General features: G+C 43.9%; 1 protein-coding gene across 4 annotated transcripts in view; it reads left to right on the top strand.

The window, feature by feature from the left end:
- The window catches only part of SEPTIN9 (septin 9), a 354,855-nt gene that overhangs the window by 188,908 nt on the left and 141,772 nt on the right, over positions 1 to 24,175 (top strand). Inside the window, exon 1 of one of the 4 annotated variants that reach the window (XM_077251857.1) lies at positions 4,357 to 4,743. The exons of 2 other annotated variants lie outside the window; for them this stretch is intronic. In XM_077251857.1, coding sequence (XP_077107972.1) covers positions 4,689 to 4,743 — 55 coding nt within the window. In that variant the 5' untranslated portion in view covers positions 4,357 to 4,688. Of the gene's footprint in view, positions 1 to 4,356; positions 4,744 to 12,319; positions 12,414 to 24,175 lie in introns of those variants that run through there. One more of the 4 variants, XM_077251859.1, reaches the window with a different exon arrangement.

Raw genomic sequence — 24,175 nt, 5'->3', positions numbered from 1 at the left:
TCTAACAAGAGAGGGGACTATGTAATAAAAGAGTGCGCTGTGAATAACAAAAATAACAAGAATACACTATGTAAGAGACAGCACTGTACATAACAGCAGAGGAAGCTATATAATAAGGGACGGCACCATATATTACTAGAGAGGATGGTATGTAATAAGGGACAGTGTTATACTGTACGTAACAAAAGAAGAAACTATGTAACTAAGGATGGTGTTATACATAATAAGTGAGTACACTATACGCTAAGGGACTGTGCTATACATAATTGAGTACACTATATACTAAGGGACTGTGCTATACATAATAAGTGAGTACACTTTATATTAGGGGACTGTGCTAGACATAATGATCGATAATAATGTCTTCCTCCACTTCCCCCTGTTCCTAAATCCATTATAAATCCCCCTTCCTCCTTTCCCATTCCCCAACATTGTCCTCCTCTCCCCGCATCCTATTATTGCCCTCTCCCCCACCCTCACTCATGATTGCCCTCTTCACCACCTCCATCATTGCTTTCTCCTCACCACCCCATTATTGCCCACTCCACCACCTCCATCATTGCCTCCTCCCCACTACCCCATCATTGTCCTATCCACTGCCATCATCATTGTCTTCTCCCCCACCACCCCCATCATTACCCATTCCACAACCTCCATCATTTCATCCTCCCCACCACCCCCTTCATTACCTACTCCACCACCTCCATCATTGCCTCCTCCCCACCACCCCATCATTGTCCTTTCCACTGCCATCATTGTCTTCTCCCCCATCATTACCCATTCCACGACCTTCATCATTTCCTCCTTCCCCACCATCCCCATCATTGACCTTTCCACCACCACCATCATTGTATTTTCCCCCACCACTCCATCATTGCCCATTGCACCACCTCCATCATTTCCTCCTCCCACCACCCCCATTATTGCCCATTCACCACTTCCATCATTTCCTCCTCCCCCACCACCCCCATTATTGCCCTTTCCACCACCTCATCATTGCTTTCTCCACCATCATTGCCCTCTCTGTCAACCCAATCATTGCCTTCTGCCCCACCACCCCATCATTGCCCATTACACTGCCTCCATCATTTCCTCCTCCCACCACCCCTATTATTGCCTTTCCACCAACCCCATTATTGCTTTCTCCCCATCACACCCATCATTGCCCTCTCTGTCAACCCAATCATTGCCTTCTGCTCCACCACCCCCTTCATTGCCCATTACACCGCCTACATCATTTCCTCCTCCCCACCACCCCATTATTGCTCATTCACCACCTTCATCATTTCCTCCTCCCCACCACCCCATCATTGCTTTCTCCCCATCACCTCCATCATTGCCCTCCTGTCAACCCAATCATTGCCTTCTGCCCCATCATTGCCCTGTCAACCCAATCATTGCCTTCTGCCCCATCACCCCCATCATTGCCCTCTCCTCCACCTACACACACAGACACACACAGCACTATTCACCTCTCTGCATAAACACACAGACACACATAGCACTATTCATCTCTCTGCATACACACACACACCTCACCTCTGCGCACGGTATCCTTAAGCTGCGCCATCACCGGCAGCTTCCTGTCTCGCACAGCCACGGCGCTGAAGGGTGATGTATGAGACAGGAAGTGCGGGCAGGAAGCAGGATGGGTGCATTCCCTGCAGCTCCGTTCCGCTGCCATTTTCTCTTGCAGGCAGCGGAGCTGCAGGGATTGCTCCCTGCTCGCCGCACATGAGGGCAATCTGGCCAGGGGCCCCCTGGAGCCTCGGGGCTGGATATAATGGCCAGATTGCCCTCATTAATAGCTGCCCTGCAGGGGACCCCAGCAGCTGCACCGGTTGAACCAGCGGTTTGTCCGCCCATGGTTAGTGGTTGGGTGAAGCCATTTATTGTCAAACTACAGTGTTTTCTCTTTTTAAATTATAATGACAACCCAAAACACCCAAATGACCCTGATCAAAAGTTCACATACCCCATTTATTAATACAATGTATTGCCCCCTCTAACATCAATGACAGCTTGAAGTCTTTTGTGGTAGTTGCGGATGAAGTTCTTTATTTTCTCAGATAGTAAAGCTTCCCACTCTTCTTGGCAGAAAGCCTCCCAGTTCCTGTAAATTCCTGGGCTGTCTAGCAAGAACTGCATGCATGAGATCTCCCCACAGTGGCTCTATGATATTGAAGTCAGGAGACTGAGATGGGCACTCCAGAACCTTCACTTTGTTCTGCTGTAGCCAACGACTATGACTCGCCGGCTTGGCCTTGAGTTTTGGATCATTGTCATGTTGGAACGTCCAAGTATGTCCCATGCGCAGCTTCCGCGCTGATAATTGCAAATTTGACTTCAATATTTGCTGATAACATGCTACATTCATCATTCATTCAACTTTGACCAAGTTTCCTGTGCCTTCGTAGCTCACACATCCCCAAAACATTAGTGATCCACTTCCGTGCTTTACAGTAGGAATGGTGTTGTAACGTTTATGGTTGTAGCCAAAAAGTTCAATTTTGGTCTCATCACTCCAAATTACCTTGTTTCAGAAGTTTTGAAGCTTGCCTCTGTGCTGTTTTGCGTATTGTAGGCTGGATACTTTGTGGCATTTGCACAGTAATGGCTTTCTTCTGGCGACTCAACCATGCAGCCCATTTTTCTTCAAGTGCTTCTTATTGTGCATCTTGAAACAGCCACACCGCTAGTTTTCAGAGAGTCCAGTATTTCAGCTGATGTTATTTGTGAGTTTTTCTTTGCATACCGAACAATTTTCCTGGCAATTGTGGACGACATTTCTATTGGTCTACCTGACCGTGGTTTGTTTTTACAGAGTCCCTTATTTTCTATTTGTTAATCACAGTTTGAGTGCTGCTGACTGGCATTATCAATTCCTTGGATATCTTTTTGTATCCCTCTCCTGTTTTATACAGTTCAACTACCTTTTCCTGTAGATCCATTGACAATTCTCTTGCTTTCCCCATTATTCACAATCCAGAAACGTAAGTGGCTGGATGAAAGATGCAAGAGTCTGTCTGGATCCCAGAAACTCAGCTTGTATGCACACACACTGATTACAAACAATCAGGTCACAGGTGATGATGTTACCTTTAGTAGCCATTCAAACCCATTTGTGTCAACTTCTGTGCATGTTATCAGGCCAAAATCACCAGGGTATGTGAACTTTTGATCAGGGTCATTTGGATGTTTTGGGTTGTCATTATGATTTAAAAAGAGAAAACACAGTAGTTTGAAAATAAATGGCTTCATCCAACCATTAACCAAGAGTGGAGAAAAAGTTTTGGTGTTATCATTCATATTCTCTGAAAAAAAGGCTAAGAAAGCAAAAATTCTGCTGGGGTATGTAAAGTTTTGAGCACAACTGCATTTCTTTTTGCAACTTTTCATCTTACTTAACACTGTGGGTTTGCATTATAAACAAATGGTCTGCCCACTGCTGATAATTAACTCCCTGTGAAAGTGTGCCAACATGTTCTTCATCACAGTCAGCACAAAAACAGTAGCATGCAAGCAGACTTAGGTAGAGTTCTAAGGAGCCTACAGGGAAGGAGACAATGCTGCTGTCACAATATGCGCCTGGCAAGTTTACCACCCACAAAAACTGGCCCAGTGAACATATGTCAAAGCCAGTACCCCCCTGTGTGTGGCTGGCTTCCTGTTGACAGCTGGCCTTTCCTCTTTCTTGATATTTCGGGAGTTCCTGCTGCCTATCAATCCAGCTCCAGGATATGGTGACGCCATCACTGTAACCCCTCAACTGCTGAACTACCCGCTTTTCGATGCTGAGGAATCAAAAAGAGATACTGGGAAAGTTACAACCTGTGGAATTATGGAAGGAAATGGAATTTAGCAAAAACATTAATGACAGCAGTGGAAATGTTGTCAGGGGAAAGAAGATAACTAATCATGGGGAGTGACAAACTACCAAAATTTGGTGATAAAATAAATAAATAGGATTTTGTAATATTCACCCTATGAAAAGAGCTGCAAAAAGATCATACAGTCAGAAAATATACAGATGGCGCACAGATGAGTTTGTTATTTATCAAGTTGTATTAGATGTTGTTTTTACTTAGCAAGGAAGTTTTCAGTATATACAATAGATTAAAGTCCAAAAAGTGAAATGACAAATTCATCCACATGCTGGGACGTGCACTCGCATTTAGAAAAAATAGATAAAAAAATATTAATTTCCTCTAAATACAAGAGAACCGGGAAGTTATTCCAGGAATCAGGAATGAAATATGAAAATTGTGGGTTGTAAAGGGTTACTAGCCGTTGCCACAAGCCACCTCGGTGGAGCTGGGAAGCCTAGGGAATGTGAGATGTGCAGCAGTGTGAGTGTGTGAGTGTGTCTGTGTGTGTGACATGGGTGGAGTTTGAGGCTGCCTTTGCACCATTGATTCAAATCAGCCTTTAGGGGCTGTGTTCTGTCCTCAGCTTCAAGTTAGGGAGAGAGTGAGAGACAAAACCCCACACGTATTAAAGGGAAAAAGTTTACAATTGCAGTCATAACAGGAGAATCCTTCCCCCTCCCTCTCCTCCTTCCCCCTTTCTTGGCGGCAGCTTCTGATGTGAGCCCATTTTTTCCAAATTTGGGATTTGTTGTTTAGAGGGGGGAAACAAATCACTGCTGGGATCCAGGCAGATCGTGGAATTGTGGACGATCCCAAGAAATGTCGGATCCTACAGTAAATGCGCACCTGGAAGGTATTATATCCGATTTCGAAGGTATGTAATTACCAGATTTCTCTGGTTTTCTACGTCTTCTGAATGCATGGTGATCTATTCCAACGGTATGTGCGTGTGTGAGAGGCGAAGAATTAAGATGTGTGTTGTAATGCATAAAATGGAAGGAGAGATATATGTAGACTAGCAGAAAATGGTGTACAGGACGGATATGGGTTTTTAAATATACATATCGAAAATGCGAATTGAGACGTATGGACAGGAAATAGTGGCTGTAGGAAGAGACAGGTAATGAACGAGAGAGAGAGAGACATGGTGGATGAAGGGTAAAGGAGAGCGAGCTGAAAATTACTCAGAAAGAGCAGAAAAAATAGCAGTGAGTCACATAGAGGGGGAGGAAGCATGAGACATAGAATAGAATAGATTTTACTGCAACACATCTGTATGGAAAGCTAAAAATGCACAGCACAGATAAGAGCGAGAATTGACAAGTGCTACAGTTATGTATGAAATTTCCAACACAATATGATATATACAAGATGTGTATCGCACATTGTCTGACGAGATAAGGAGACAAGTATTCTGACTCCCAGCAGAGTATTAGTGAATCACTGACAGATGGAGGCGAGTCACAAATCTGCCTTTGTTCACTATTAGTCTTGCAGCTAAGAATGGATTCTGCAATCTAAAACTTGTAGTTCTGTAACCCTACTATGACCTGTTCCAATCCACAATTATGGTTCCTACAAAATGACTAACGATGGCTAATGTCTCCATATGTCCCTTCTAAAACATGTAGTACCGTAACCCTAGTATCACTTGTCCCAATCCACAATCATGGTTCCTACAGAATGACTAACAATGGCCTAATGTCTCCATATGTCCCTTCTAAAACATGTAGCACCGTAACCCTAGTATCACTTGTCCCAATCCACAATCATGGTTCCTACAGAATGACTAACAATGGCCTAATGTCTCCATATGTCCCTTCTAAAACATGTAGTACCGTAACCCTAGTATCACTTGTCTCAATCCACAATCATGTTTCCTACAGAATGACTAACGATGGCCTAATGTCTCCATATGTCCCTTCTAAAATACATAGTACCGTAACCCTAGTATCACTTGTCTCAATCCACAATCATGGTTCCTACAGAATGACTAATGATGGCCTAATGTCTCCATATGTCCCTTCTAAAACTTGTAGTTCCGTAACCCTAGTATCACTTGTCCCAATCCACAATCATGGTTCCTACAGAATAACTAACGACGGCCTAATGTCCTCATATGTCCCTTGGGTTAAGTTCCAGATGGCACCCCAGGATTTTATGTGATCTCTTTTACTCCCGAGAGGCCTTCTTCATCCTAATATTTTGCTGGTTCTTTGTAGTAGTCAAGTGGTATTTTGTCACATCTCAACCCAGCTGAAAGAAAGCCTGAGCCTCTCATGTTTCCTTCTGTACGTTGAATGGGGTCAGCAGCTGAGCATGTCACTTTCAAAAAGTTGGGATCCTGAAAGGTGGGGCAGCAGTATGAGGTTTTCTTTTCTCCATATCCATTTTAAAGTGATTCAAGTGTATGGCGTTACTTCATTAAGGGTATTGTTTTTACATGCTGCATTTTTGGAATTTCAGAGGAAGGATGTGCTCCTGCCAAAAATACTCCTATTCACCTTTATATAGGACTATACCTGTAGATGTCTCGTCTCTTGCTGCTTAACTAGCTCACATAATTGCAATTAAGAATTATTGGTTGCATGAATTTGAATTTGTGAATAAAGGAGCATGGATTTGAGGGTTAAAGTTGGCCATATACTAGAGATTTTGAATTGATGGAAAAGGAAATGTAGACCATTTTGGTTTTTCAGGAACAAGCAAGGGTATCAGGCACTGATTGGAGGTAGACACTTGTCAAAAGTTCCATTGCCATGTTGGATTTTTTTCAGCATTTGTCAATTCTGTAGATGAAACGTGCCAAGTGTCAGAGCTGCTTCCAAGGACAGGCTTAAGGAGTAGGGTTTCTCCTTAGGGCTCATTCAAACGTCCGATATTTCCATGTATGAGAAAAACAAACCGATTATTCTTGATCCGACCCTGATCAGATTGTGGACCTAGGGACATCTGTTTTTCTTGTATGTGGAGACATTAAAATAAATAGTTTCTCCACCTTCTCTTATGTAATAGTATGTGAAAATCGGGGGGCACTTAGATGTCATTTAAGTGTGTCCTGATTTTTTTTTCACAGACCTCTTGATTTGCATTGCCAATTTTGATCCAATTCTTGGATCAAAATTGGACAAGTCTCCGATATTCTCCACAGACCACTCGGACCGAGAAAAAAACGGCACTCATACGCAAAAATGGACATGTGAACAAGCAGACATAAGGAGACTTATAAGTCATGCAATGCTCCTTTGAAAATTGTCTCTTCGGAGAAGAGGTCAAGAACTTTAGTACACATGACAATTTAGGAATTGCACCAAATAAAAATTCATGACCCCCTTTATTGCTGCTCCTAGAGGTTAGGCAAACATCAGTTTAATAATTGAAAGTTACTTCAAATGAATCATTCCACATTACCCGAGCAGATTTTGTCCAAATATCCAAGTAGGGAGACATTCTCAAGGGTGGAACCTCATACCAACAAACAAACACACTTTCAGACTCATCCATAGAAGGAAACATAAGACATTTAGATATATAAGACATGTATGCATATATAAACTAAAAATTGTGATGTCTGTCAGAGGCTTTAATAACATTGTAATAAATATTATTCATGCAGGCATTCCAATGGTAAATCAGGTATAAAAGTACCAGAAATTTCTGCAGAAGCAAACAGATTTCATGCCAGGGTTAAGAAGAGAAACTAAAGTCATACATCAAATGACTGGACATGGACACTCCTCTGATTATAGTATTATATTATATAATAGGTTTTTGATAATCTGGCTGGGAATTTCCTGACAGGGTTTCATCATATGTACTGTTTCAGACAAAAAGTGACCTAACTGCACTGGCAGGGTGGCAGAAGCTCTGACAAGTCCCACAACACTCTTTCTCGCAGAAACCGTTGTTGTTGGTCAATAGGCCTCCAAGCAGAAAGACTAGAAGATCTTTGGCCAAATCTGAAACAAGAACCCCCAATTATCAGGGATAATTTATAGCACTGGTGTCCTTTTAAAGTCTTCATTGGGCACCCCAAATAGTTTTTCCTACTGCAGACTATTGTGTTCTGAGAGCTGACAGCATAAAATTATTGTTTTTGAAGTAGTTAGGAAGCTTCTGTGACAGCAATGTTCCTATAATTGGTGGTAGAATAGCTGCGGCAGGGCAAATCTCAGACTTCCAGGTTTCTGTCTGTGCAGTAATGTCAGAGAAATGCCTCTGCAGGTGTACTGCGGTAGTTCATATAGAGCTGACGGTAATATACTACAGGGAATAGTAATTTACTCTGGTGACAGGAGCAGGATTTATGACCCGGTCAAATATAGATACTAAGTTGCCCAATCAGTCTATATAAACTTTCAGAATCCCACCACTTTACCGCCATGCTTCTCTCAATGACAAAATTATTAAAGATTATTATTATTATTATTATTATTATTAATAAATTAATATTCTGTGCTTTACCAGACGTACAGAATACTTTTTCCTGCTTGATTTAGACTTTTTATGTTACCAGCACCCTTCAATTAACTGTTTGGGGCCAAAGAACATTGATTACAATGGATTTAAGAGCCCCTCTAAATCTGAAAGCCACTCATGACAGGATTTTCATCTAAAGCTAAAGACTAAAGGCCTCCATTACACCTCAGGCAATACTGAATAATTTTTGCCAATGATGCAGTTAGACCTGAAATAGACCTATACACCCAACCTGCACGTGTTGTGAGTGATTATGAACATTCATCAGTTGGCCATTGGTTGAAACAAACAGCTAATGATCGCTCGTTATTAGAAATGTACAGATCAATTTGGGGGACACCAGTCCATTGGCCAGGTTGGTAGTCTTTGGTGGGAGGTTTGCAAATCTCTTGCCATCCAGGATCCCCGGAGAGGCTTTTGATTATCCAGCTGGTGTAATGTCATATGTACGTCATACAACAATGATAACATCATGCTAGGTCTGGCTAATAAAAGCCGCACCAGGGATACTGGCATGTAAGCGATTTGTGAGTCTCCCATCTTGTGGCTAGAAACTACTAACCTGGCTCATGGATTGGAGTCCTGAAATCGATCTGCCCATCTCTACTCATTATAGTTCAATTCAGCCATTTCAGTTGAGCGTTATGTAATGTGCATGGGCTCCCTAAGACCTGATCGTGAAATCCTTCATCTAGTGTCATAACACAACATAGGACAAGAAGATTGCTCCTGTGTCTGGTCCAGTGGTCAATTCTTACCCGTTGGGAAAGGTGGCATTGTATGTGCTCATTTATTAAGGTCCATGTCATTTCGTGTTTAGTAAATATACTTCTTTATGATTTCCTAGATTAGCATGTAATTTTGACTAAAACCTTTACATTTTTTTGACAGTTTCATTGTCATGTCATAAGATGTCACACAGACTTGTCCGTCCCATGAATAATTTTACATGGATATCTAATTAAGTGGCTTTGAAAAAGTCAGCAGGATTATACATAGTTTCCCTGTGCTCTGTTCAGGTTATCCAAAGCCCTTTGATATGGTGCCCTACATGTGGTAACAGTATTAATTAAAAGCTGGAAATCTTTGTGAAAATTACACTTGAATCTCACATGATCCCGGCCCAACAATGGGTGTAACTACAAGTATGCAGAGCTCTTTCTTACAACAGGAGTGGTGTTCTTATATAACTGATCATTGTTAGATTGTGATGTACTGTATACAGTATAGCATTTCTGGGAAATCAATGAATGATAAAGCCAGGAGAGGTCAACTGTATATAGTATTTCTGGGATATCAATGAATAGTAAAGCCAGGGGAGGTCAACTGTATGATATCCCAGAAATACTATATACAGTTGACCTCCCCTGGCTTTACTATTCATTGATATCCCAGAAATACTATAATGAATGATAAAGCCAGGGGAGGTCAACTGTATATAGTGTTTCTGGGATATCAATGAATAGTAAAGCCAGGGGAGGTCAACTGTATATAGTATTTCTGGGATATCAATGAATATTAAAGCCAGGGGAGGTCAACTGTATATAGTATTTCTGGGATATCAATGAATAGTAAAGCCAGGGGAGGTCAACTGTATATAGTATTTCTGGGATATCAATGAATAGTAAAGCCAGGGGAGGTCAACTGTATATAGTATTTCTGGGATATCAATGAATAGTAAAGCCAGGGGAGGTCAACTGTATATAGTATTTCTGGGATATCAATGAATAGTAAAGCCAGGGGAGGTCAACTGTATATAGTATTTCTGGGAAATCAATGAATGATAAAGCCAGGGGAGGTCAACTGTATATAGCATTTATGGGAAATCAATGAATAGTAAAGCCAGGGGAGGTCAACTGTATATAGTATTTCTGGGATATCAATGAATAGTAAAGCCAGGGGAGGTCAACTGTATATAGTATTTCTGGGATATCAATGAATAGTAAAGCCAGGGGAGGTCAACTGTATATAGTATTTCTGGGATATCAATGAATAGTAAAGCCAGGGGAGGTCAACTGTATATAGTATTTCTGGGAAATCAATGAATGATAAAGCCAGGGGAGGTCAACTGTATATAGCATTTATGGGAAATCAATGAATAGTAAAGCCAGGGGAGGTCAACTGTATATAGTATTTCTGGGATATCAATGAATAGTAAAGCCAGGGGAGGTCAACTGTATATAGTATTTCTGGGATATCAATGAATAGTAAAGCCAGGGGAGGTCAACTGTATATACATAGCATTTCTGGGATATCAATGAATAGTAAAGCCAGGGGAGGTCAACTGTATATAGCATTTCTGGGAAATCGATGAATGATAAAGCCAGGGGAGGTCAAAGAAACAGGAGACCCCTAGGTAAATAATACACAATTGTAGTAATGCAGCCAGTGTCTAATATATGCTGCCCATGGTTCAGGCAGCATGAATCAGATGTCAGGTTCCCTACAATTAGCTGATAATGTGGTGTCCTGCTTCTGGAAGCCTAGAAATCAGCTGTAATATAGAGGAGAACAAGGCTTAAAGTATTTGAATCTCCTTCAGCACCGCCACAGGGAAGATAAAGTATTACATAGTTTTATTAAAGTTAATGAGCTGTTTGCTGTCTGCCACATAGATATGTTTTGTCTTTCAGAACAAGAGACACTGTTTACAGCCCCTTTTCACTCCACCTAACATATGGGGGTTCTGAAAAGTGTTCTGTTATCGATTATTACATTTCCTTATGGAAATTGTCTCCTCAGAGAGGAAGAGCACTTGAACTCTTGTGCCACAAATTGGAAGCAGCAATCCTAAAAGTCAATATAAACCATTTAACGAGCCTTGCCACATAATGCAGGATAAAGTCCAAACCAGAACCTCAACTGGCAGACACATGTTTCGGGGTGTTGCCCATCGTCAGTGCAAAGTATGAGATCTGCTTTGGCTGTATTAGAGGCCTGTTCCTAAGGGTAACATATTTCCTTGAGGAGAGTGGCATGCCTGACATGACAGAGTAAGGTGGCTTATAGGCCTTGCAATGCCCCTCTGGAAATTAAATATGTAAATTGCCTCTTCAGAGAGGAAGAGGACTTGAACTCTAGTACCACCAATTGGAAGCGTCCATCCTAAAAGTCAATATCGACCCTTTAACAAGCCTTGCCATATGACTTAGGTTAAAAGCCAAACCAGAATCTCAATTTGCAGACACGTGTTTCAGGATGTTGCCCCTCCTCAGTGCAAAGCATGTGATCTGATTTGACTATATGAAAGGCCTCTGACTGGGATCTAAACGATAACATTTCTCCTTATGGAGAGTGACATGCCTGACATGCCATGGTAAGAAGGTTTATAGGCTTAATTGTTTTTCAAACAGACAACCCCTTTTATACCATTCAAATTTTGACTGTGCTTTCACCCATCTTTACCAGTCTATTCTGCATAGGAAAAAGGGGTTTTCGGGTTTCAGCTAAATCTCTACAATCACACTATGTAACTGCGGATTGAAAAATCCTGACACTGTGCATTGTGCACGCTGACAGGAGTCCGCTCTGCTGCCTCCTCCAGTGGTTGTCACTTGACCGCAAGTATGTCATTAGTTTGTTTGCAATCCCATGCTGACTAGAAATTTTTCCTGCTTCTCTCAATATTTTATTGAGAGAGGAAGATGACAAACTGTGCACTGAGGAGCCCTCAGCATCCGTAGAACTCGTTTCACTACCTTGATATGCATGGCCAGTATATATTTGCCGCAAGCATTTCATTCTTTGTGGGCCATCACTGTCAGGATGCTTAGCCATGACTAGACCTCCTCTGAATGAATACTTCCTTAGCCTCAGAGCATTACTTTGCTCCTCTGAAACTTGTGAAACACTTGTAATAAATCATTTACAGTGTTTAGTTAAACATTTATGTATGACTTAGTATCATTTGCGTAGTGATTTGCAACATCACACGGTGAAATATTGCTTGTCCCCCGTTAGGCTGCACACAGCACAGTGTGTACTATCTGGAATGCGTTCTCCACCACCAGTTCTGCCCAGGTGTTCAGGACGCAGCCTGGGGCTTACAGCATTTCAGTCCACAAGGTGAGTTTACTGGACAGAATGGAAGTTACAGATCCCGGAATTCCATTTCTGACCCATTCAACATTACCTCTAACACACTGGTCTGCAACCTGTGGCTTTCCAGCTGTTGCAAAACTACAACTCTCGGGAACATGCTGGAAGTTTTAGTTTTGCAACAACCACAGGATGGAGATCAATGCCTGCCTGTCCATTTAAGCCAACATGGTCCTGATTGGGATTAGTGATCAGTATTGCTTCCAGAAACCAGAGTTTGCTCTGACAAAAAATACTTTGGATTTTGATCTCTACCTGTGGCTATTGCGAAAGTAGCATTAACAGATATGATATATAATGAGGTAGTCGGTTATTGAATGCTTGAGTCAGCACAGATCTGATTAAAGGGGTTGTCCATTACTTCCACAATTCCTTCCCAATTACAGTATTACAATAAAAACACCTTACACTCACCTCCGCTGCAGCAATGTCAGCCCCGGGTCTCCCAGGGCTTGTGTGATGTTGTTATGTCACGTGATCCCTGCAGCCAATCAGCGGCCGCTTCATTCACCACCTTTGGGTGTAACTGACATCTGGAGGAGTCAGAGAGCATATGTCCGAAGGAAGTGAGAATGAAGTGGCCCATTAGCAGCCACTGATTGGCTGCAGGGATCACGTGACGTCACACTTGTGAAACCTGGTGCCAATGTCACTGGAACATTGCTGGCATTGGAGATGACTACAAGATGTTTTATTCTATTTGGGGCATATTGCAATTGAGAATGGGTTGTCCAAGTAAAGACGGCCATGTGCAGGTAGGACGTGAATCCAATATTACTACAGAGGTCAGATATAGTCATATTAAACAGAGATTTTCATCACCTTTAAGGGAATCCGTCACCAGGATTTTGCTAACCCCATCTGAGAGCAGCATGATATAAAGTAATTCCAATGATGTGTCACTTACCGGGCTACTTGAGGTTTTTATAAAATCACTGGTGTATCTGCTGCAGATCTAGCAGTTCTCTGAATGCTGAGCTCTGTATAACCCTGCCCACATCACTGATTGTCAGATTTTGGTGTACAGTATGTATGGGCAGAAACCTGACAATGAATGGTGGGGGCGTGGTTACACAGAGTTCATGAATATGGAGGACTACATAGCAGCAGGTTTACTAGTCCTCTAGTGATAATCTCCTGCAGATAAGATGGTGATTTCATAAAAACTAGAACAAACAGTCTAGTAAGTGACACATCGCTGTAATCATGGTCTCTGTTTCTTCGTTATGCTGCTCTCAGATTAGGTGGAAATGGAGCGCCCCCATGGGGCCGTGGGGTACTCGGTACCGGGTCCTGCAGTTCACAGGGGGATGTCACGGTGGCTGACCCGGTCCGTCCGTGTAAAAGGGAAAGGTCTTTAAGGGGAATGTTCGTGACGCCACCTGTGGTATTCGGTCAAGGTGACAGACGCTGCTTTAAGGGGTCCGCTGGGGTGATGTTATGGCAGTGTAGATGGTACACCTTCCCACAGGTGAAGTATGCCCCCAGGGCTTCCCTTTGTGTAGATGGTGAATGATGAATGGCGCAGTGAAGAACGAGGACACAAGGTTGCAGTCTCTTTACCTTTACTGAAGACTTCAGCATCCACAGTCCAGGGCACCAGATCACAGGGCAGGCAGAGTCCGGACAGTTTGGAGGCAAGTCCAGAGTCCCCTTGTCCAGGTGGAAATCAGTAGCCTTCCCTTGCGCTGCAGTGGTGTAGTCCCTTACTGCCTATGGCTTCACATAAGGTCCTCACAGATGTAATGTCTTTCTCTCTGTCCCCTGTATAGGATAGGACAAACCTGTATGACTGGTTGCTTGAGGCTGTTTGTAGGGACTCTAGCAAGCCCCGGTCTCTGAGGGGTGCCACCGTGCCTTCTGGGTGTAGGTGCGGACAGGTAACCTGCAATTAGCTGTCCTGCCGGTCTCTGAAGTAAAGCATAAAGGTCCTTACTCCCTCGGTGTGCCTGCTACCGGGATTCTGCGCCTCAGAAGGAGGCAGCATGTGCCTCCAGAAACTGAACCCTTTCCCTCCAGATCAGGATGTTCTTATAGGGGAGTTCACCTTAAACAGGCTTAGAGCTCTCCCTTCTGGTCTGGAGTGTGAACATGTTGCATGCATTGTGTTACCTGACAAAGAGTTGTCCTTCATTGCCTCCAAACATAGCATCACTCTCCCCGAGATGAAAGCAATACCACTGCAACGACCAGGACCCTGGGGCGCCACAGAAAAACTTGACACATTCCCTGCAATTGAGAAAATCTGTTATATTTTACCTTGTGGCCCATTTTTAAATAGATTGTTGAGTGAACACTCAAAATTTTACATGTAACTCAATATTAAAGTGGTTATGAAAATGTGGGGAGCTGAGTGCTCAATTGGGTGATGGAGGGAGAGTGGGTAAGTGCTTGGGTACCGCTCACCTGGTGGAGATGTGACAGGCCGACTCCTATGTAGGTATGAAGAAAAACAGCTGCCGCTGTCCCATGGCTGATGGATAACTGCTCCATGAAATATTGGATCCTGTTGGATGAAGCATGTTAGGTGGGCTACGCTGCTGGAGTGATAATCTGTCTTTTTTAAAATTCACAATCTCAACGCATTTCATTTTGTATCGGCATCTTTATCAAGTGCAAAGGCCAAGTGTCAAGAGACGAGTGTGCGTCTTCCACTTTATTCCAGCACTTGCATGGGTCATAGCAGTCAAACACTCAGCAATGTCTTTTGCAAAACAATAGCTCTTTGGGAAACTTCTTGATATTTGTAGGATCTGAGAAATCCAACTGTAGAAACCGTGCATAACAGCAGCATTTCAATCATATGTCACAAGTAACATGCCAGGGAAAATAAACTACTTTTTGCTTGAATATTTATACAAATTTTAAAATTACAACCTTGTCAAACATCTTTATGTATCACATTATCTGTGTACAATCTAGGTCAGGCAAGAATTGGCACAATGGACTATAACCTCAAGGTCTTTCTTTTGCTCTCTTCTGGATCAACAAGGTTTTGTTTAGTAGGAAAGGCAGATCTTGATTGAGATCTGTTTTCTCAGAATCATTAAAACTATATTCACATCTATCCTACTGTCTGTGGCTGCGTCAGGACTTACACCTGAAACCCTGGAAAAACGGGATTCTGACATTTGCGCTAACAAGGCCATTGTCCTTAATGATGCAAATAGTCACTGTGTACTCTGTAGATGATAATTTTTGGTCACGTGTGGAGCCAAGTGGAGTAGGCAGATATGGCCGAAAATTTTACAGGGTTAAAGTGTAATAAGGTGTAGGTACTGAGTATGTCACCAGGGAACAGACAGACCAACAGTTGAGGGGTTTAATAACAGGAATCAGGTTCTCCTCGCAGGGAGGAAGCAAATAAAATAGTGCAAAAATATGGGAGCAGAGGCGTAGCTAGGGGTTCAGCTCAGGGGGGGCGAAACATGTGAGTGGGCCCCTAACAGGCGGACATATCATTAGTGCAAACTTAGCGGCAGCACATGGGCCCAAGAGTTAAGGGGGCCCATTTCTACGTCTAAATAAGGTGCAATTTTGTATTTTTAGAAGTTCTTGGGCTGCAAAGGGCCCATATAATGTTCTTGCACATGGGCCCTTTTCTATCTGTGTCTGCCTGTGGCCCTTAACCAGGTAACCATGATTGTAACTACGGTTTGTATAGGGGAACCTCAGGAGATGATCGCACTGTTATTGAAAATAAATCTCTATACAATAACCAGCACTGATATTACCGCCATACGGTAACACCATATAGTGGTAGATACCAGTCCTGCATGACATAGAGAGATCACAGTACAGTTATAGATGGTGACTTACAGAGGAAGTTCTTTCCAGTGGAGCCATTCACTTTTCCCATCTTTTCCACCTGGCCCAGACTGACAAACTGTGTATACTATTACTTCAACATTTTTCAGTCACCGCTCTGTGTATAGAGAGTGGCGGCTGTGGCTGTAACTGATGCCCAGGGACACACTGACAGCCGGTACAGCACTATCTGCCACCCAGTAGTTAGGCTTCAATGCTTCGTAAGTGCCCACTTAATATTTAGGAGTCCCCCTATGTACAGTAATAATGGCCCCAGCAACGCTGATGAGAGCAGGAGGTCATGTGACGATTTTCTTCTATTGAGAGAAGTCAAACTTGTCTAGTCAACACGTGCAAATAGCAAACGTGGTCGCATGACCGCCTGATCACACCAGTGGTCTTGGGGTCTCATGACGGCAGGTGCACCCCATCATGATTTGGCAGTCTGTAAAGTGACTGCAGACAATTATCCCAAGCCTTTAATAACTTAAAGGGAACCTGTCACCCACCCATGGCCTATTAAGTTAAAAGAGCCACCTTCTTCAGCACTAAGGCTGCATTCTGTGAAGGTGGCTCTTATGTTTGTGATCCCTAATAACACTGAAATATTCACTTTTATAAATTGTGCGCCATACCTGTATTGAGTCCGGGGGGTACATTTTCTCCCCCTGACTCACCGCCTCGCAGCCGTCCATCATCCCACCGAGCACCGCCTCCTTTCTGTCTTGTGCCGTCACCGGCGCTCTGCAATTATTTCTCGGGCATGCGCCGTGCACGGTGCCCTGGAACTTATGTCAAGTGATGTAAGTAGATCGCACCTGCGCACAGCGCCAGATTCCCAGCCCCGCAGTGTGAATAAATCATAACACACTGCGGGGCGGGATCTCGGTCCTCCGCTACATGCAGGATCGACATGAGTACATCAGCTGATGTGAGTTCCAGGGCAGAGCATACCCAAGAACTGAGAGCCCAGCCCCGGCATCGGCGCCCGGTGGGATGATGGACGGCTGGGAGGCGGTTGTGTCCAGGGACAAAAGACGTACCCCCCAGACTCAATGCAGGTATGGCACGCAATTTATAAAAGTGAATATTTCAACGTTATTAGGGATCAAAAACATAAGAGCCACCTTCACAGAATGCAGCCTAAAGGTACCTTCACACTAAGCGACGCCGCAGCGATATCGACAACGATGCCGATCGCTGCAGCGTCGCTGTGTGGTCGCTGGAGAGCTGTCACACAGACAGCTCTCCAGCGACCAACGATGCCGAAGTCCCCGGGTAACCAGGGTAAACATCGGGTTACTAAGCGCAGGGCCGCGCTTAGTAACCCGATGTTTACCCTGGTTACCAGTGTAAGTGTAAAAAAACAAACACAACATACTTACATTCGCGTCCCCCGGCGTCCGCTTCCCTGCACTGTGTAAGCGCCGGCAGTAGCAGGGCACAGCGGTGACGTCACCGCTGTGCTTTGCTTTACGGCCGGCACTGACACATTCAGTGTCAGTTCAGTAACATCGGGTTACTAAGCACGGCCCTGCACTTAGTAACCCGATATTTACCCTGGTTACCATTGTAAAACATCGCTGGCATCGTTGCTTTTGCTGTCAAACACAACGATACACGCCGATCTGACGACCAAATAAAGTTCTGAACTTTAATCAACGACCAGCGATATCACAGCAGGATCCTGATCGCTGCTGCGTGTCAAACACAACGATATCGCTAGCCAGGACGCTGCAACGTCACGGATCGTTGTCGTTATCGCTGCAAAGTCGTTTAGTGTGAAGGTACCTTTAGTGCTGCTGAAGGTGGCTGTCTCTATTACCTTAATAGGCCCTGGGGGGGTGACAGGCTCCCTTTAATAATTTAATTATAAGCTATTTATTCTTATAACATGGAATGTAGCCCGTGGTTACTGTATTGTTATACTTGTTAGGGGGCAGACAGACGGACGTATTTCTCATGTGAGGATCGCATCGCAATCCTCGGACTGACCGTCAGCTCTCCTGACCTGAGGCTGACTGTTGCATAGTAATCTATCACGCTGTCAAGCTTATGTCAGGAGAGGTGTCAGGGCCAGTCCGAGGATTGCAATGCGATTGTCGCATGAGTTATACAGTGTCTGTCTGTGCCCTTATGTTAATACTTATCCTTGTTATAGTAATATTAACCTTCTTTGCTATGCTTGTTTTACTAATACTTATAAAAGACCCAGCTCGCAATAATAAAAAGCCCCCGACCTCCCCATCTCCAACCCCCAAGACAGCAACTATAAGGGTAGGGTATGTGTCCACGTTCAGGAAACGCTGCGTGTTTGACGCTGCGCTGAGCCGTAGCGTCAAACACGCAGCGTCCAGATGTTACAGCATAGTGGAGGGGATTTTATGAAATCCCGTCTCCACTATGCGTGGTAACACGCATCCGTCGGCCCTGCGATTACGGACATGCGGCGCGTCTTTTAAGATCGCAGCATGTCCATGTACCTTGCGGCGACGCTGCGCTGCCGCAAGGTAAATCACAGGGTCCTATGTGTGGGGTGTGATGATGCCGGATGTGTGCAATGAACACATCCGGCATCATCGCGTCACAGAAGGGGGCGGGGCTTTGGGTCCGTCCAAACCGCCGGCCATCCTGAAAGTGGTCACATACCCTTAGGGTATGTTTCCAAGGGGCGTATTGCTTGGGTTTTTGCTGGGGAATGGACAATGTGTACATCGGCAGCGTCGAAACCGCAGCTTCCAGATGTTACAGCATAGTGGAGAGGATTTTATGAAATCCCATCTCCACTATGTGTACATAGACGCAGGGGGCAGACCTGCGTAACCGGACATGTGGCTCGTCTTTCTAGACAGCAGCATGTCTATTTATCTTGTGGAGATGCTCCGTCTCCACAAGATAAATAAAACAGTCTATGAATAGGATGCGGTGATTCCACCTGTGTTCAATGAATATATACGGAATCACCGCGTGTACAACAGGGGGCAGCGCTTTGGGCAGAGCGGGGTATCTGCTGCGTCCAAAGCGCTGCCAATACACCTCGAGGACACATACCCTCTCATATGATGGAGTGAATATCTCATAACATTAAACAGTATAATAATAATCAGCCCCCCAGTGCCCCCTCACCCACGTCAGCCCCCACAATACCCTCAACTCTCCCATTTACCCCCAGTACCCTGTCCCCCTCCCACAATACCACCATCCTCTCTCATTCATCCCACAGTGCCCTGTCCCCCTGCACACCCACAATAACCCCCATCGTTTTCACATTTACCCCACAGTGCCCTGTCCTCTTCTCCCACTTCAGCCCTCACAATACCACAATCCTCTCACATTCACCCCCACAGTGACCATGATATGCCTAAATCGAATTACTCTAATAAATCCCATCCCCACTTACTGATGAAGTTTTCAGGCAGACAGTGAGGAGGACCAGGAATTGTCCAGATAGATGCACGGAGGGCAATAGGACCCAGCGTGCCTCAGCCAAACCATGCGTGTGCACACTGCACAGCCAGAAAGTAACTGCAGCTGCTGCTGCCAGCCAGGAAGAGATTCCTCGGGTGAGACCACATTGTACTCTGCATGGAGGGAGGCTCTGCAGCCGGCATTGTGCTGCTCTCTCCCTGACACCTCAGACTCGGCAGTGGATCTCCCGGTGGGCCCCGTCAGGTGACTGGGCCCGGGGCAATGGCCCCCTCTGCCCCCCCAGTAGCTACGCTACTGTATGGGAGTCAATCAATATAACAGAAGTAAGCAGGATTTCTTGAGAAAAGAACACTTACCAGTCTGATGAGGACTTGCTTGAAGGGTCGTCTTCTCCAATGTAGGCTCCGAGAAACAGCGGCACTTGTCGTCCCTCTGTTGTCCATGGGCTGAGTAGTCTCTAGGAGCCTGCTGCCTGGGGTTTCGGGAGTTAATGTGGTATGCACAGGCTCTGAGTCTTTAGCTTTTACTGTACAGCCAGGAATCAGGGGCTCTGCACTGTTAAGTCTCTGTACCAGGAATCAGGGGCTCTGCACTGTTAAGTCACTGTACCAGGAATCAGGGGCTCTGCACTGTTAAGTCACTGTACCAGGAATCACAGTCTCTGTACTGATACCGCGGGGACCAGGGGTTCGAAGTCTCTGCACGGGCCAATGTCTCTACATGGGTCTCAAAGCGCCCCTCTCCAGTCACAGCAGAGTCTGCTTTCATGTACTCACAAGCTGCAGTCTCCCTCTATTTGTCCTCAGACCGGGAGCTCTCTCTCCCGGAGCGCAGCTGCACGCTGCTCTGTCCCCTGCGCGCGTGCCTTTCCCGCTCTCTGCCCGCTTCCTTCCTGTCCCAGTCTCTAAGTCTGCCCCTTGGGGAACCTGCAGCACAGCTCAATGGTTCCAGGCACAGAGCCGAGAAGATAAAGATAATGAAGATTTACTAGTGTGGATTACTGACAAAGTGTGGACACTACACCAGCCTCTTCTTGTGTTTTACTTCCTTACAAAGACATAAGCCCCTACTGACTGTAAGCACCATATGAACATAGCCTAAGTAACTAGATTCCATGAAAACATTTTCTGCTGTGTAATCATTGCCCGATGTTTGAGATTCACATATAGGTCCTCCAAAAATTATCCAGACACTGCCACTCAAACTCCGGTTCTGGTAGATATTTAGTAAAAGCCCTTAGCATGACTGGTAACAGTTTATGAATTAGTTTATAGTGTCTTTGGGTCCAAATATAAGGCAAGATTATTGTGAAAGCGCACTCCTGGGAACATTCTTTTCATGATAAACTTGCAGTGTTAACAGGCTGTGGATCACATGACGAATGAACGTTTTGCTGTACGGAAGATCATCGTTCTTGGCAACACATCATTCTGTGTAACTATGGTTCATGTTGCCGTGAACAATGGCAGCCTATGGGCACTGACAGATCTATTGCGGATCGTTCAATGCACATCTGAAGAGTTGTCTGCCTAAGTAAACAGGCTATTCAATGACCGCTGATCAGCAAATATTTAACGATCGGCGGTTGTTTAAATATCGACACAAAATCGGCATAAAATCATCTTTAGTCTAACGGTATTAAATGGGTTATATTGGCATAAAATATTATTTTCTAATATGTATTATTATTGTTATCATTTTGTAATGTGAAATCGGTGGAGGTCTGACATGCCGCACCACCACTGATCGGCTGAAAACAGCTATGGCGGCCGCAGTACGTAAACGTACTGTACAGTGCTGCTCCTATCAATGTGTACTACACATTGAATGGAGCTGTGCTGAGCTGCTCCGCTCAACATGTTTACATCCAGCTGCCGCCACAGCTGTTTTCAGCTAATAATTGGGGGTGCGAAGTGTCGGACCCCCACTGATGATTATTCTCTGTCTAGACAATCCCTTTAACCATAAATGGCCTTCACAAATGTCAATTTCACAAACTCACACATGCTGGGATCCCTTTCCTAAATGTGTTACTGGTTACACAGGAAAATTATTTAATATAGTAGTAGAACATTATTCTTTTACTTGTGGCAGAGAAGCATCATATATTATAAAATGTAGCAAAGTAGACATTGAAAATTCTTGACTATAGCCAATATTCAGGTGTCAACATTTCAGGGCAGCAGTAGAGAATTTTAGCTTCGGGACTCGGAGCAAACCCATTAGTAGTTCTGGTGCTATTAAAGTCCTATGAAGTAACATGATGGTCAATGAAAGATGAACACAAACTTTAATATATAGTTAACTCAGGCACTTTTACAAGGTGGTGTAAATTATAACTTTCCCTAGTCGAAGACAAAAATTTCCTTAAAATCTGGATTGTCACAAGAATTTATGGATAAGCAAAAACTTAAGGTGCAGCCTATTTATACGCTAAGAAAAAATCTGCTTTGAAAGGGAGGTCATGTTGTGTCAGATCACCCCCACCTCATCCTCACGCCCTCACTTTTATGTGTCCATCATCGTCCTAAACTCATCCCCCATCATAACAAGATGGGATTTCCACCAGCAGTGCAGGAAGTGACAGTAGGAGTTCTTATTCATTGTTTTTTCCATCCTGCTTGATCTGTTTGAAATACTGTAACCATGAACATTGTGTCAGATTGGGAACCATTGTTTTAAACTGTTGATTTTTGTCATTTACTCCTAGAAATTGAACTCTATTGCTAAGAAAATCTTATTGTCGGAGTGAAAGTAACAAGACAATATCATATGTTATGAAAATATGTCATTTCAAGGCTATCAGAACTGCTAATTTGGCTAGCTTTCTCACAGCACTTTTCAAAGGATACCTGTTAAAGTAGCCTAAAACACAGGCAGCATGAATCATAGACTGGACTGCAAACATATTTTTCTCTAAAATGCATCGGCGTTTTAGAAAACATATAGTTAGAAGATCTGTAGGGTAACCATAGGAATAGACGAGAATATTCCAGCACTGCCCTTGGCCGGCTCCTCCCAGCACTGTTGCATGTGATTGACAGGTCTTTCCCATAGCAAGAGACTTCTTAATCACCTTCAGGGGAACTCATCTATTCATTGGTACCTACCCGGATATTCAACCTATGTTTTCTTTGAAACACCAAAATATTTCAAAGAAACATATTCCTGGCTACAATTCAAGCTCTGATTCATTCTGCCTGTGGTTTCGGCAACATGAATCTCGAGACAAGTTACCGTTTAAGTAGGAAATACTAAATGTTAGAACTTGATCTATGTAGGTCAGAATTATGACTCTTCAAATATTACAAAAATGCATCCTACAATATTGGGCTATTAAGACATGCAGATGCTTGTATGTGTGAAAAGGCTAAGGTATATTTTCCTGAAGTTTTGAGATAGACACAGGTCTCAACAGAAATGCTAGACTATTCCTACCTCATCTATCGAAAAATACTGAAAATTGAAATAACCATTCAAATTAAGGAAAATTTCAGGAGAAGCAGAAAAGTATTACTGTTGATACAAACTGATAAAATATCACAATTGAGTTGACCATGTGAGATCTTGGAAAATAGTAGTGTGTACCTGTGCAAACGAGAGTACAAAATGAGATCCCTAATAAATGAATATTGCAGTGGTGGCCACCTGGATGAAATTAGCTGTAATTTCAGTATTTCTGGTTCCTTACAGGACAGAGATAACTAGAGAAGAGAATACAGATAGATATAGATTACTTGTCTATAGCTTCTTGGTAGCACATAGTTCTTTATAGCACAAAGCCACTTGGTAGCACATAATTCTTCCCCAACAAGTGAAATGCAACACATGCCAGAAAATTAGCTGATCAGTTGGCCCTTAAAGGGGGTTTCCAATTTTGGAAAACCACTGTGCTCTGGTGCAGTTTGTATTTTTAACAAAAAACATGCTTTTTGCACCATCTCCAGGTGTTGCCATGGGTGTCTGCTGCTCCTGGTGTCTCAGTGTCTGCTGCACTGCAGCCAATCACTGAGTTCAATGGCTCCGAGTGTCTCCTGCCATCAACTAGGTGCAGAGCCACTAAGCTTAATGATTGGTTGCATCACTGTCAATGTGACAATAATGGACACTGGAAGCAGCGGCAGAGAATAAGTGCTGGAACCAAAGAGGGTGAGTAAAGCACAGTTTGATCCTCTAAAGCAGGGGCGGGGAATCTTTTTTCTGCCAAGGGCCATTTGGATATATATACCATCCTTCGGGGGCCGTACAAACTCCGCCCACAAAGTACATCCTGGCTCTGACACTGGTGTCAGGACGTAATCTTTCATTGCATGCCCTTCAATGTTCAGTAGTGACCACTGCGTGTGTGTACTAACAGAGCAAGAAGAAACTAATGAGCTGGTGGCAATCAAAATACAGCTCCCTGCCCAAGAATGAGGTCCCTGAGAATCTGCTCGGGGGCCTGATAAAAGGTCATAGAGGGCCATAAATGGCCCTGGGGCCTGAGGTTCCCC

This window comes from Ranitomeya variabilis, chromosome 4 (assembly GCF_051348905.1).
Source record: "Ranitomeya variabilis isolate aRanVar5 chromosome 4, aRanVar5.hap1, whole genome shotgun sequence".
Taxonomy (NCBI): Eukaryota; Metazoa; Chordata; class Amphibia; order Anura; family Dendrobatidae; genus Ranitomeya; species Ranitomeya variabilis.
This window is presented reverse-complemented; position numbering and strand designations above follow the sequence as displayed.